This window comes from Erythrolamprus reginae, chromosome 2 (assembly GCF_031021105.1).
Source record: "Erythrolamprus reginae isolate rEryReg1 chromosome 2, rEryReg1.hap1, whole genome shotgun sequence".
Classification (NCBI taxonomy): domain Eukaryota; kingdom Metazoa; phylum Chordata; class Lepidosauria; order Squamata; family Dipsadidae; genus Erythrolamprus; species Erythrolamprus reginae.
In genome coordinates this window covers 97,971,637-97,986,235 of record NC_091951.1, presented here as the reverse complement: position 1 = coordinate 97,986,235, position 14,599 = coordinate 97,971,637, and the positions used below count along the sequence as shown (strand labels likewise).

General features: G+C 41.0%; 1 protein-coding gene across 2 annotated transcripts in view; it reads right to left on the bottom strand.

Annotated features, from left to right (window-relative positions):
• Positions 1-14,599, bottom strand: part of CDHR4 (cadherin related family member 4) — a 73,017-nt gene that overhangs the window by 30,659 nt on the left and 27,759 nt on the right. For both annotated transcript variants that reach the window (XM_070738795.1, XM_070738794.1), the window contains 4 exons: positions 10,026-10,176; positions 8,886-8,977; positions 8,551-8,646; positions 6,891-6,994 (listed from right to left, as the gene is read on the bottom strand). In XM_070738795.1, the coding sequence (XP_070594896.1) occupies positions 6,891-6,994; positions 8,551-8,646; positions 8,886-8,977; positions 10,026-10,176 (443 nt within the window). The remainder of the gene's footprint in view (positions 1-6,890; positions 6,995-8,550; positions 8,647-8,885; positions 8,978-10,025; positions 10,177-14,599) is intronic.

Below are 14,599 nucleotides of genomic sequence, written 5' to 3'. Positions count from 1 at the left end.
GTAGAAAAGACCGGAAACTTGTTCTTATACTAAACAATAGAAAGAGGATCAAATCTCCTCATCCCCTTTCTGCAATACATTCTAGATTTATAATTCGATCTAAATGGCAGGGATTCCAGAAAATCTCAGTAAGAAACATAAGCATCTCAGAAGTGTGTAGCTTGATTCAAGCCTTGGCTGTTCCGGTTCTTTCCCCAGAGAAGGGTATTAGTCATGTATGATGGATGGTTAGATCAGGGGTCACCAACCTTTCAGACTTCAGGGACCACTAAATTCATACATTTAAATCCCATGGATCACTAATATGAATCTAGCGCACCGCTCGCTAAATTAAGGATTAAGTCCTTCAAGCACTCAGCTTGATCGCCTGTTTCTGCAACCTTAAACACAGAATTCGGCCCCATTTCCCACAGAAAACAAAACACCTCTAATCTCTCTGTTTATCTTTCTTGCTCTCTCTCACACATTTCTCTCGTCTCTCTCTGTCTCTGTATCTTTCTCTCTCATATATATATCTTTCTCTCTCTCTCTCTCTTTCTTTCTTTCTTTCTTTTTCTTTCACACTCTCTTTCCTTGCTTCCTTCCTTCCTTCCTTCCTTCCTTCTTTCTTTCTTTCTTTCTCTCTCTCTCATCTCTCCCCTCTGTGTGTGTGTCTCTCTCTCTTTCACTCACTCTCTCTCTCTTTCTCTCATCTGTCTGTGTGTCTGTCTGTCTGTCTGTCTGTCTTTCTCTCTCTCTCTCATTCTGATTCTCTGGTGCTCTCTGGGGTCTTACAGGTGCTTCTTCAGCTTTGTTGTTGCTGGATGCATCTTGGTCGCACAGGGAGACACACAACCTGTTCTCCTCTCCGAGACACTGGCCCATCCCAGCTGCAGCCGATACTCTGTGTTTAATGGGCTCCAGGAGGAAGAGGGGATGCTGTTTCCCCCACTGTGAAGCACACTAAATGCAACTGTTCTGCAAGGGCAGTGAGCAGGTTCTAGAGGCACCAACAGCAGTGGCAAAGAAAAACAGCTGGATCAGGCCAGTATCTAGGAGCTGAGAGGAAGTTGCACGTCTCCCCATGCAATCCAGGTGTGTGGAGCCAACAAAGGTTGAAAGAAATGCCCGCAAGACCCAGCAAGAGATGAAGCTTTGCTCCCACCCTGGACGCCATTCCCTTCTCAGACCAGGCAAGGAGTGACTGGGAGGGGAGGGCGAGGGCTGGGACCAGCAGACAGGAAGCCACAACAGGGGGATGAAAGAACCACGGGTTGCTAACACCCATTGCTTCGGCCTGCCTGCACTGCCACCACCACCCATTGCCACAACAGCACCATTACCTTGTTCTGGCCGGCGAGGGCTACACTACTCCGTTTCTGACCCAACTGCCAGACCAAGGAACACAACACAACCAGTGTCCAACAATTCTTGTTTTATTTATTAACAAACTACTAAATTAATTTTCTTTTTTTTTCCAAATATTTTTATTAATTTTCTTTAAAATGACATACAAACTTACAAACATTTAACATACAATGTAGGGATGTATCATCCCTGCTCTTCTCAAAAGTATAATTGCAGATACAGAAAAAGGAATACACAATTGAATATCTAATTCAATACTACTAATACAAAAAATATCTGGTAAGAAAATTTAATGTCATATAAAAATTTCTAATTAATTTCAAGTCAAGAAAAATCTTTAGGAAAAACAAATTTCTATTCTATCTATATAAACTAGATCTAATATAAATCTTAATAAGGAAAAATCATCTAAGATATCTATACTTATTGCTACTCTTCTTTCTTTATTTTTTTATTCTTATCTATCCATTCATAAACATTGTTCCATGTTGCGTAAAATTTGGTTTCTTCCTGTTCATTCAAGCGTCTTGTCATCATGTCCATTTCCGCGCAGTCTAATATTTTTGCAATAACTCCCTCTTCTTTGGGGATATCTTCCCCTTTCCAATTTTGCGCGTATATAATCCTTGCCGCTGTAAAAATATGTATAATCAAGTACAAAATTTCTTTTTTATAATTTTGGTTAGTAATTCCTAGCAAACAAAACTCCGGGGTGAAATCTATTTTCTGCTTTGTAATTTCTTTTGTCATTTTTTCTATCATTTTCCAGTACATTTTAGCTTTATTACATGTCCACCATTGATGGTAGTAGGATCCTATTTCTTTCTTACATTTCCAGCACAGAGGTGATGTCTTTGGGAACATTTTTGCTAATCTACTTGGTGGGAGATGCCATCTATAAAACATTTTAATTTGGTTCTCTTTCAAAGAAACTGATTTTGTCATCCTCCAGTTACACATCCAAACTTTCTCCCATGTATCTAAATCAATTTCTTTACCTATGTTTCTACACCAATGTATCATACTATCTTTTAATGTTAATTCAATATTCTTGTGGGTAATCAAATATTTATATATTTTTCCAATTACTCTGTTATGGTTTTTAGTGATTAACTCACTTAACAGGTTTTTACTTTTGTTAAATATGTAGAGTGTACTATCTTTCTGATATCTGGATCTAATCTGTGCATAATGCCACCAATCAATTTGTATCCCTTCATCTTGTAGTTTAATTCTAGATTTCAATTTCATTTGATTGTCTAACAAGTCTTTATATCTTATATTTCTTGTATCATTAATGGAATTTGGATGTATTATTGCATCCAAGGGGGTAACCCAATCTGGAATTGTTAAAAAGTGGTTTTTCTTTATGTCTTTCCAGACATCAAATAAGTATTTTCTCAGCGTGTGTCTTTTAAAGTAAGAATGATTTTTATCTTTATCATACCACACAAATGCATGCCAGCCAAGCATGAGGTCATGTCCTTCTAATATTGATGTTCTCATGTCCTCTAAAGTTATCCAATTTTTAATCCATGTTAAAGCGGCTGCCTGATAATATAATTTCCAATTTGGGAGCGCAAACCCCCCCCTCTCTTTTATGTCTTCTAACATATTTATCTTAATTCTTACCTTTTTCCCTTGCCATAAAAATTTTTTAACCACATTTGTTAAGTTTTTTAAAAAGTTGGCCCCTGGATTAATTGGGATCACTTGAAATAAAAATAATACCTTAGGTAAGATATTCATCTTGATCGTAGCAATTCTTCCCAAAAATGATATTTTTAAATTGTTCCATATTTCTAGATCCTTTTTAATTTCATTAATTAATTTTATATAATTATCATTTTTTAATGTTATTGTTTTGGCTGTTAGCCATATTCCCAAATATTTTACTTTTTTAACTATTTGCATTCCAGTAATACATTCTAGATTACTTTCTTGTATTTTACTCATGTTTTTAGTTATAATTTTTGTTTTATTTTTATTTATTTTCAAACCTGCCACCTTACCATATTGTTCTATTGTTTGGATTAATCTTGGTGCTGTGACTAACGGATCTTCCATTATAAAAGTCAAGTCATCTGCGAAGGCCTGGACTTTGTATATCTCTTTTCTAACTGTTAAACCTTTTATCTTTGGGTCTGATCTTATTTTTATTAAGAGTGCTTCTAAAGTCATAATGAAAAGAAGAGGTGATATGGGACATCCTTGCCGCACTCCTTTATTTATTTTAAACGCTTCTAATTGTTCATTGTTTAATATAATTTTTGTCGTTTGTTCTGAGTAAATAGCGTCTATTAAATTAACAAATTTGAGGCCGAATCTCATTTTATTTAATTGCATCTTTATAAATGTCCAATTCACGTTATCAAAAGCTTTTTGAGCGTCTAGGAACATTAAGGATAATGTTTTATCTGAATGTTGCTCATAGTACTCTAATACATTAATAATTGTTCTAAGATTATTTTTAATTTGTCTACCTGGAAGGAAACCATTTTGGTCTGAGTGAATTTTACTATTTATCACATTTTTCAATCTATCTGCATATATTGCTATAAAAATTTTATAGTCTACATTCAATAAAGATATTGGTCTATAGTTTTTAATTTTTTCTTTTGGTGTATCTGGTTTGTGAATTAAAGTTATCAAGTCTATATGAGAAATATTAAAAAACATCGTAATTGGCAAATGAATAGAAATATTTTGAAAGAGAAAGAATATAAAGAATGGATTGAAAAGGAATTAAAAATATTTTTTGAAATCAATAAAAATACAGACACCACCCCTCAGAACTTGTGGGATGCAACTAAAGCATACATAAGAGGATTAACAATATCCTATACTGCAAAATATAATAAAGAAAGAAAAAGAAAATATGAACAATTAATAAATGAATTAAAACAACTAGAGTTTCTATCACAACAAAATGTGAAAAATAAAGACTTGGGGAAAAAAACTAAATTAATTTTCTTAGCAGCCATTTTTTAAAGTCTTTTCGGAGCAACAGATGTTAATTATACTTCTTAACAGCCAACAATAGTCCAAACAAAAAGAACAAGAGTCTGTTTGTTAACAGTAGATAAGCCACTCAATCTTACTGTTGTTGGCAAAATGCCCAGAAGCAATTTGCAGGAAACTGGGCGCTTTTCAAACAAGAGCCGGACAGTTTTCAAGGCAAAGGCCAAATGGGAATGAACGGAGTTGTTTACTGCAAATTGGTTAGTCCTTTTCTTCAGTTAAATAGGATATGGGTTGGCCAATTAATCCCAAGTCTTACTCCCAAATAGTCTTTCTCCTCAGGAGCCATTCCTGCCTTTTGGCAACCCTGCACACACATTGGCTCCTCTGCACTCATGACAAACTCTGGAGGTTCTGAGGGTCCTGGCTGAATCCCTGTCTCTGACACCAAGTCTTCTCCAGCCTCCTCACTGTCCGACTCTGGTGCCAGCTGCACAGGCTGATGGCGAATCACCACAACAGTCTCTTCACTGTCTGGATCAGCTACCAGCTACACAGGCCACTGGGGGGCCACAACAACTCCTTGCACATTCACCATCTGTAAAGTTGCAAGTTGCACATACCTCCTCTACATCAGAGATTTCCAGCCGCACCACAAGCATCCTGGACAATCCCATATTTCATCGGTCTAGTCACAGGATTGGCCCATTGGTCATTGTGGAGTAGTTCCTCCACGAGGGTGCGCTGTGGATCACCAAACTTTTCTAGAGGACCACCAGTGATCCATGGACAACTGGTTGGTGACCTCATGTGCTGGGATTTCCATTAGTAGTAAGTAGCCCTGTGTGAGGCCACGCATGATTGAGCAGACATAAATTTTAGGGGTGCCAACAAAGCATCATTTTGAGCAGTGCATATAATCTTTGACTTACAACCATTTATTTAGTAATCCTTAAAATTTACAATAGCGTTGAAAAAAGTGGTTTATAGAAACATAGAAACATAGAAGTCTGACGGCAGAAAAAGACCTCATGGTCCATCTAGTCTGCTCTTATACTATTTTCTATATCTTATCTTAGGATGGATATATGTTTATCCCAGGCATGTTTAAATTCAGTTACTGTGGATTTATCTACCATGTCTGCTGGAAGTTTGTTCCAAGGATCTACTACTCTTTCAGTAAAATAATATTTTCTCATGTTGCTTTTGATCTTTCCCCCAACTAACTTCAGATTGTGTCCCCTTGTTCTTGTGTTCACTTTCCTATTAAAAACACTTCCCTCCTGGACCTTATTTAACCCTTTAACATATTTAAATGTTTCGATCATGTCCCACCTTTTCCTTCTGTCCTCCAGACTGTACAGATTGAGTTCATTAAGTCTTTCCTGATAAGTTTTATGCTTAAGACCTTCCACCATTCTTGTAGCCCGTCTTTGGACCCGTTCAATTTTGTCAATATCTTTTTGTAGGTGAGGTCTCCAGAACTGAATACAATATTCCAAATGTGGTCTCACCAGTGCTCTATATAGTGGGATCATAATCTCCCTCTTCCTGCTTGTTATACCTCTAGCTATGCAGCCAAGCATCCTACTTGCTTTCCCTACCGCCTGACTGCACTGTTCACCCCCATTTTGAGACTGTCAGTTTTCACTCTTGTGGCCATTGCAACACCCCCGTGGTCATGTGATCAAGCTTTGGTTGCTTGGCAACTGACATGTATTTATGATAGTTGCAGTGTTGCGGTGTCATGTGATCACCTTCTGCGATCTTCTGACAAGCCAAATTAATGGGAAAGCCAGATTCATTTAACCACTTTGTTACTAACTTAACAATTGCAGTGATTCACTGAACAGGAGTGGCAAGAAAGGTCATAAAGTTGGGCAAAATTCATTTAACAACAGATTTGCTTTGCAGTGGAAATTTGTGGATCAGTTGTGTGCGTATGTTGAAGACTATCAGTAAATATCACAGAGGATTCTGAGATTGTACTGTAAGATTAATTGGGATTTCAGGTGTCCAGCTCTGAATTCCAATTCTGTGCCATTTGCTGCCATACGTAGTAATATATACCTTTAAAGGATATACAGTGGTCCCTCGATTTTCGCGGGTTTGAACTTCACGAAACGGCTATACCACGGTTTTTCAAAAATATTAATTAAAAAATACTTTGCGGGGTTTTTTCCCTATACCACGGTTTTTCCCGCCCGATGATGTCATACGTCATCGCCAAACTTTCATCCACCTTTAATAATTTTTTTAAAAATAAACTTTAATAAATAAACATGGTGAATAATAATCTAAATGGTTGCTAAGGGAATGAGAAACTGCAGTTTAGGGGTTTAAAGTGTTAAGGGAAGGCTTGTGATACTGTTCATAGCCAAAAATAGTGTATTTACTTCCGCATCTCTACTTCGCGGAAATTCGACTTTCACGGGCGGTCTCGGAACACATCCCCCCCCCCCGAAAATCGAGGGAACACTGTAATGGAAAAACAGGATGTTTTGGGCCGTACCTATTTGCTGGCAACCCAACATGCACCTTTAAATATCACCACATCTTTATCCCCATCTCCTCCAACTCACCCGAAATGGACTTTGTTATGGTAAACAGGCTTCACATAGATAGACAGAGGCACTTCGCAACGTCTTGAAGCAGCATCCGTGACCACAATTTTCCTTTTGAATGTCTGCAGGGGCAAAACAGGAAAGGTTAGTCAGGGTATCTAAGGAGAAAGCATTTTGAAATTCTCTGATATTTCCCTGGCATTTCCCTGTAAGTTGTGATCTAGTTAAGGCGCAGTCGTAGATGACGTCATACCAAACGGCTAAGCCATGGAGAAATATTGGTAGCTGAGGAAGCGAGTTGTTGCCACATTTTTGCTCATTTTTACTTGACTCTGCCAGGCAGCGCAATCTGTTTTCTTTTTACATGATTTTTCCCTGACTTTTAAACATTTTAATATAGTTCGGGTTTTTTCCTCCTGATTTATTCCATTTTTTTTCACGCATTTCCTGATAATTCCCTGATATTTCCTGAACTGCTGATTTCCCTGATAATTCCCTGATTTCCCTGTTTTCCAGGCTTGCTGGACACCCTGATTAGTTGAATCCAAGAGGCCCAATGAATAGGCCAATGGCTCCACAGAAGCCTTAGAAACAGATAATTCTCTGAAATCATTAGGAACTTTGCCATTAGAAAGGTCCAACAAGACATTTGAAGGACATGTGAAGAGAAGGGCCAGGAGTGACATGATAGCAGTGTTCCAATACTTGAGGGGCTGCCACAGAGACATGGAGGCCAGGCTGTTTTCCAAAGCACCAGAAGGCAAGGAATAATGGATGGTAACTGACCAGAGAGATTCAACCTGGAAATAAGAAGAAACTTTCTGACAGTCAGAGCGATCAAGCAGTGGAATAGCTTGGCTTCAGAGGTTGTGAGAGCTCCAACACAACAAGACAAGAGCACACAACAGATTTAAACTTAATATTAACCTCTCCAAACTTGACTGTAAAAAATATGACTTCAGTAACCGAGTTGTCGAAGCGTGGAACTCATTACCGGACTTCATAGTGTCATCCCCAAACCCCCAACACTTTACCCTTAGATTATCCACGGTTGACCTATCCAGATTCCTAAGAGGTCAGTAAGGGGCGAGTACAAGTGCACTAGAGTGCCTTCCGTCCACTGTCCTATTGCTCTCCTATATCTCCTATACCTTTCTTCTCTTCCTATATCTCTTCTTCTATTCTTTCATTGATGTGTTCTATTCCTATAACTTCTCTTCTATTCTTTGTTAGATATATTTTACTATGAGTATCTCCTCCATAACCTTCATCATGTATTTTACTATGTGTATATAGATATATACCCACTAAAACCCTCACTGTGTATTGGACAAAATAAATAAATAAAATAAATAAATAAACACTTGAGACTTTCAAGAGGAGATTGGATGGACATTTGTCTGAAATGGTGTAGGGACTCCTGCTTGACCAAGGGTTTGGACTAGATGACCTACCAGGTCCCTTCCAACTCTAATAATAATTAAAAATAAAAATAAATAAATGGGAAAATCAAGGTCTAGTGGCAAAATGCTGATCAAGACAACAGAAGCTCCATGCAGGCATGCAATTCTCCTTGGGATTGTTTGGGTTGTGACAGAGAGCCAAGGACTAACATGCCTTGAATGGACTCACAGGGAAGCTAAGCAGATATACTTGCAGGGCAAACAGTAGCACCTACCTTGCCAGCTTGTTCACGAGTGAAACCTGAGGCAGGTGCCTGCAGGATTCCTTCTGGAGTTATAACAAAAGGTAAGGAAGAATCCTCAACAGTGAACTGTGGGAAGAGAAGATAATGTGGCAATTATAGCATAGACAATACCCTCCACTTGTCACCCCGATCTCTGAGTCCCACCCTATCAGACTCGCCCCTCAAGCTCCCGTCAGATGATCACCTCATCTTAGATGATCCACATGATTTTTCCCTCTCCTTTGAAGATAATGATTTGTCCCTCCTTGTGATCACAGATCTTTTCTCAAGCACACTTCTGCTCCCCACGCACCCGCTGTACTTACAGTCAGTGTGCCTTCGCCCCGCCTCTTCAAGACAGGTGTGTAGATTGTTTCTCCAGGCGGAAAATCCTCTGAGACTTCTATAGGCAACCATCCTGTGATATAAGAGAGATGGGGTGCGTGGGAAATAACATACTAATGAATTGAACATGGCGCCATGGACAAACTGGGGATGAACAGTTCTTCATTTCAGGATTATGAGACCTTTTGGGCAATTCTATTACCACTATTCTACTCTCTCTTCTATTCTTGGTCAAAATAATATTTTGTTAGAAAATCCAATGCATCCCACTGCCTACTGACTAATCCCCACCTAATCCAATTCCACTCTAATCTTATGTTAAAATGCTCTTCATTAAAGCTGTTGTGGTTAGCTCTGGCCCAGCTCCTGCCCCAAGGACTGTGGATGTGGGGGAGACATCCACATGCCGCAGGCCTGTTTTGCTCCCGGTGGAATCTGCTGATGAAGGCTCCTCTGACCAAGAAGACATGAGTGACAGGGAGGAGGAGAATGGGGCAGACAGCTCAGAAGGAGATCAATTCTCTAGCTCCTCCTTGGATTCAGAACAAGAGTTAATGATACAGCCACGCATGCGGAGAGCGATGCATAGGCAGCAACAACTGAGAGATTATTATCAAATAAAATGAGGCCACCTGTGGTTGGGTGGGGCTGTGGTAATTAGCGAGGCTGCTATAAATAGCAGCCTGTGGGTTTGGCCATTGTGGAGGATTATCTGATCGTTGTGTTTCGTGGCTGCCTTGCTGACTTCGACCTTTGTGTGCTGATTTTTCCCTGCTTTGAAATTAAACCAGAGCAAAGTGTGTGTCACTTTGTGAAAGAAGAAGGACTGTGAATTGCCTCACAGCTGCAAGCTAAGTATCACAGAACTGATAAGGGACTTGTACAAATTACCAGTTTGTGTGGAGACAAGTGCTCTTTGCTATACCAAAAGAGGGCTTGGTTTATTTGAATTTTCGGTATAAAGAACATTGTTTTGAATTTTCAAATGTGTGTGTGTCTGAAATTTGTACCTGTGAATTTTCAGGAGGATTCTACCATAGAGCTCGACAGAACAAAAGCACTTTCATCTTTTGTCGAATGTGCCATGACTAACATAATCAAGGAAGCTGCAGCGTTCTTACCTGGGTCAGTAATGCACAATAATCTCTTTGTTTCCATAACTCGAACGAAGAGTTTAGCTTCTTTTGGCCCTTCTGTACACGTTGCGCTGAATGTTAAGGTATACAGATTCACCACTCTAGCATCTAGAGCAGCACTGGGACTAAGTCTCACCTGGGAATCAAAAGAAAGAACCGTGGTGTGATTCTTATGCAAGCATTAGAACATAGTACAGTTCACCAGCCTCCTCCCTTCCCTGCTCATCTCTAAGGGTATCTCCACCAAAGGAATGTCAGCCACTTCAAAAGCAATCCTGGATCTCAATACTTTTTTCACATCAGTCGTGTCTGAGAGCTTAGCCTCTAGTCCCCTAATCATCTTTGTTGCTCTTCTCTTACTCTTTCTACAGTCTCTACATCCCTTTTGCACCGTGGCGATCAAAACTGAATGCAGTATTCCAAGTGTCGCTTTACCAAGCCATTTTAAAGTAGTATTAACACTTCATGCGATCTTGATTCTATCCCTCTGTTAATGCAGCCTAGAATTAAGAACATAAGAACATCAGAAGAGCCACGTTGAATCAGGCCAAAGCCCATTGAGTCCAGCATTCTGTGTCACACAGTGGCCCACCAATTGTCCATGGGGATCTTGAGCAGAGAGAGAGAAGGTAAGACCCTCCCTTTCCCTTGACCCCCAACAAATGGGACCCAATGGAATCCTGCCTGCCTCAACCAACATAGAGGCGGCACATGGACATCCGTTTCAATAACCATCAATATACTTGGCATCCATGAATCTGTCTAATCCTGTCTTGAAGGTATCAAGGCTGACAGCTGTCACGACCTCTTCTGGAAGTGAATTCCATAAATTGTGTTGTTCTTTTGGCAGCTGCTGCACACTGCTTGCTCATATTTAAATGATTGTCCACTAGGACCCCAAGATCCCTTTCACAGTTACTACTGTTGAGCAATGTACCACATATCCTGTACCTGTGCAATTTGTTTTGCTTGCCTAAATGAAGAACCTGACTTTGTTAGATAGTTCCCATTGTTCAAGTTTGTCAAGGTCCTCCTGTATTTTGCGCCTATCTTCTGGGGTGTTGGCTATTCCTGCCTGTTTGGTGTCATCTGCAAATTTGAAAAGTTCCCCATCTATCCCCTGGTCCAAGTCATGAGATTCTTCAACATTTCTCTTCTTGCAAAGTAAACGGACTTAAAGGTGACTATTTAAACAGTAAGGCTGCTTCAAAAGGGGAGGTGAAAGGTTTGTTTTCCTTCTGGTCCTTCCTCTTTCACTTTCTGAACGCCCTGAAGAGAAAGCAGACGATAAAGGCTTTCTTTACAATTCCCAGGCTGAGCCCTGGAGCTGGGGCTGGATCGGCAGAGTTTGGGACAAGTGGGCTGTAATTGCTCCCTCTTGGCAAGCTCAGAGGTGAGGGCTTCCTGCTTTGGGGAAGACCCTTGCTTCCCCCTCCTCTTCCCCAGCCTCCCAGACACCAAAGAAGACCTTAAATAATGGAGAGAAAAGGTCCCCCCCCCATTCCAGGGACTTGTGTTAGGATAGAAAAACCGGAAGACTTGATGCAATGCAATCTTATGCCAGGGAACACCGATTGTTTGAAAGTCTATTACAATCTGTGGGCTCTGTTCCTATCAGAAACTCCACCAGTTGTTCAAAGTACAAGGAAATCTTGCAAAGGAGAGAAGCAGATTCACCTGTCACTGGGGATTCCTGATTCCCTCCAACCAGGTGAGCCCACGGAAATGCAGAGCCCCCCCAAAATGGCATTTTATGGAGCAGCGGAGGGAAGTGGGGTGAGAGCAGGGCTCCTCCTGGGCATTGGTGGAGAGCAGGTCAAGGAGTTGCTCCTTTTACACGAGAACAAGCGATTCTTCACCTGTAGCAGATGCTAATGAGTGGGTGGGACAGCCGGGACCCCCAACATTAAACTAAATGTCAACCGCTCCAAACTTGACTGCAAAAAATATGACTTCAGCAACAGAGTAATCAACGCCTGGAATGCACTACCTGATTCTGTGGTTTCTACTCCTAACCCCAAAACCTTTAACCTTAGACTATCTACAATTGATCTCTCCTCCTTTCTAAGAGGTCTGTAATGGGCGTGCATAAGTGCACCACTGTGCCTTCCGTCCCTGTCCTATTGTCTTCTTTTTATCATTACTTATCTAATGTTTAATATGTACAAATTATTAATTGTTTGACATATATATATATATGATATATGATACCTCCCGCCTACCAGACATCTGGAAAACAGCCTTCAAACATAACCCAGCCATAAAAACTGAAACCAGACTCAGAACACACATTGCAAAACAATCAAGTAGCCTGCAAGCTCCAACTACTCAGGATATCACGCCTAATCTACAACCATTAACTAATCAGCATACCTCAGCTACATCAACGACCCCAGGTGTTACCCCACTGACTCACCAGGAAGTTTCTACACAGCAGGCAATTGCTGAGCCATCAAACCACACCCAGCCACCAGTATTTATAGAAGGAAGGCAGCTCAGGTTTCACTGTGTTCGCCCTAGAACAAGGACAGAAACACCAGCCTGAAGATGACGAGTGGGACCCATAGTTCCCTCTAAGCTGAGCATGTGAGCAATCGCTCACTTAAAAATCATCATCAACTCAGAGTTTTCCAAACCTGCCCAGAAGCCGAGAGGGAAATTTTATTATTATTTCTGTGTCACCCAGTCCCGAAGGGACTGCCGCTCAGACACTATACTTTTCCGCCCACCCCAAAAAAAATTTAGAGAGAACACTGGTGGGACCTCGTCGAAACGTCGCCAGAAATTTCCAAATCCTACATGGGAAGAAACCTGAATATACCAAGACCGTCATTCCTTGTTAGGAAAGGCAACAGGAGGAAGGAGGGGGAGGGAAAAGCAGACAATGTAGCAACAGATGTGGCACAAGAAGCACCTGTATTTTGGGGGGAGGGAGGGGAATTCCAGGTAATTTGAGGAGGGGGGAATTGCTGCTTTTTCTGAAAGCTGGTGAGTTCTGTCCAGGCAGCCAAACCAAAAGAGAGCTGTCATTGAGCCCAGGGAGGTTCACCTTTGTCGTACCTCCTCCCCTTCAATCGCAGCTGTGTCCCCACTCTGGAGTTTTCCCATTGAGATGCCAAATTCTGGCCCTCCTGGGGGAGGTAAGAGCAGGGGGGAGAGGGCAGGTGGGTGTGTTCTTGCCCAGAGACTCCAATTGCACCATCCAAGTAGCTTCATTTGTCTTCCTCCTTCCCTGAACGCTTCTGGCTGGACAGCAGAGGGCGTCTGCTGTGACCCAGGGGGATCAAAGCAAGGTCGAGACTAGAGAGACCTTTTTTTCCCCTTCCTCCCTTTCACTATCTCTATCATTCCTTCCTTTTCTCCCTTCTCTATTTCTTTCCTTCCTTCATTTTCTCCCTTCCCTAACTCTCTCCTTCCTTCTTTCCTATTTTTCCTAACTCTCTCCTTCCTTTTCTTCCTTCCCTATCTCTCTCCTACCTTCCTTCCCCCTCCCTCCCCTATCTCTCTCTTTCCTTCCTTCTTTCCTTCCTTTCTTCCTCCCTCCATTCCCTTTCTCTATCCCTCCTTCCTTTCTTCCCCCTCCCTCCACCCCCTTTCTCTATCCCTCCTTCTTTTCTCCCTTCCCTCTCCTTCCTTCCTTCTTTCCTTCCTTCCCTCCTTCCCTCTTCCCTTCCTCATCTCTCCCTCCTTCCTCCCTTCCTTCCTTTCTCCATTCCCCGTCTCTTTCCTTTCTTTCTTCCTTCTTTCCTCCCCTTGCTATCTCTCTCCTTCCTTCCTTTCTCCCTTCCTTATCTCTCACCTTCCTTCCTTTCTCCCTTCCCTATCTCTCCTTCCTTCCTTCCTTCCTTCCTTCCCTCCTTCCTTCCTTCCTAACTAGAAAGATCTTTATATCTCCCCACAAATGGTCTAGCCAATGGCCCTCCGACCACCCCACTGGTAGGGCTCCATCTCCATGTTACCCTGAAGGCAACCTGTAACAACAGCTTTTATAGTAGGAAGAACACTCACAGAGTAGGAGCCTGCTCCCAGGGCAAGGCCCAGGGTTCTGTGAAAACAGAACTACATGGAGACGGTGTAAGTCACCCAGACAAAGCCAGACCAATGCCATAGAGAAACTAGAAACTGTCACGGAAATTAACAGAGTAAGAAACTTAAAAACAGATATCCCTAAGGAAAGAACCAAGCCATAGTAATTAAAAAAGCCAGACACACTGTAAAAGAAAACACCAAATCATTGTAAAATGTAAACAATATACAGGACATGCAGTAAGAAATAATTAAATTACAAAAGAGGAATGGGGGAAAAACCTGAGACATGGCACCAGGAAGATATTATCTCCAAAATATAATTTATTTATTTATTTGATTTGACTTTTATGTCGCCCACTCCTACAGGACTAAGGGTTTCTCACAACAATGAAACAATTATTAAAACAATAAAAAACCCTTAATACAACCCCACTGTAAACAATAAAAACCCCTAATAATTAATAATATTTTTTTAAAAAAAACCCTAATCCAGAGAATGCAATCATACCGTCACACATACTAGTCAAAAG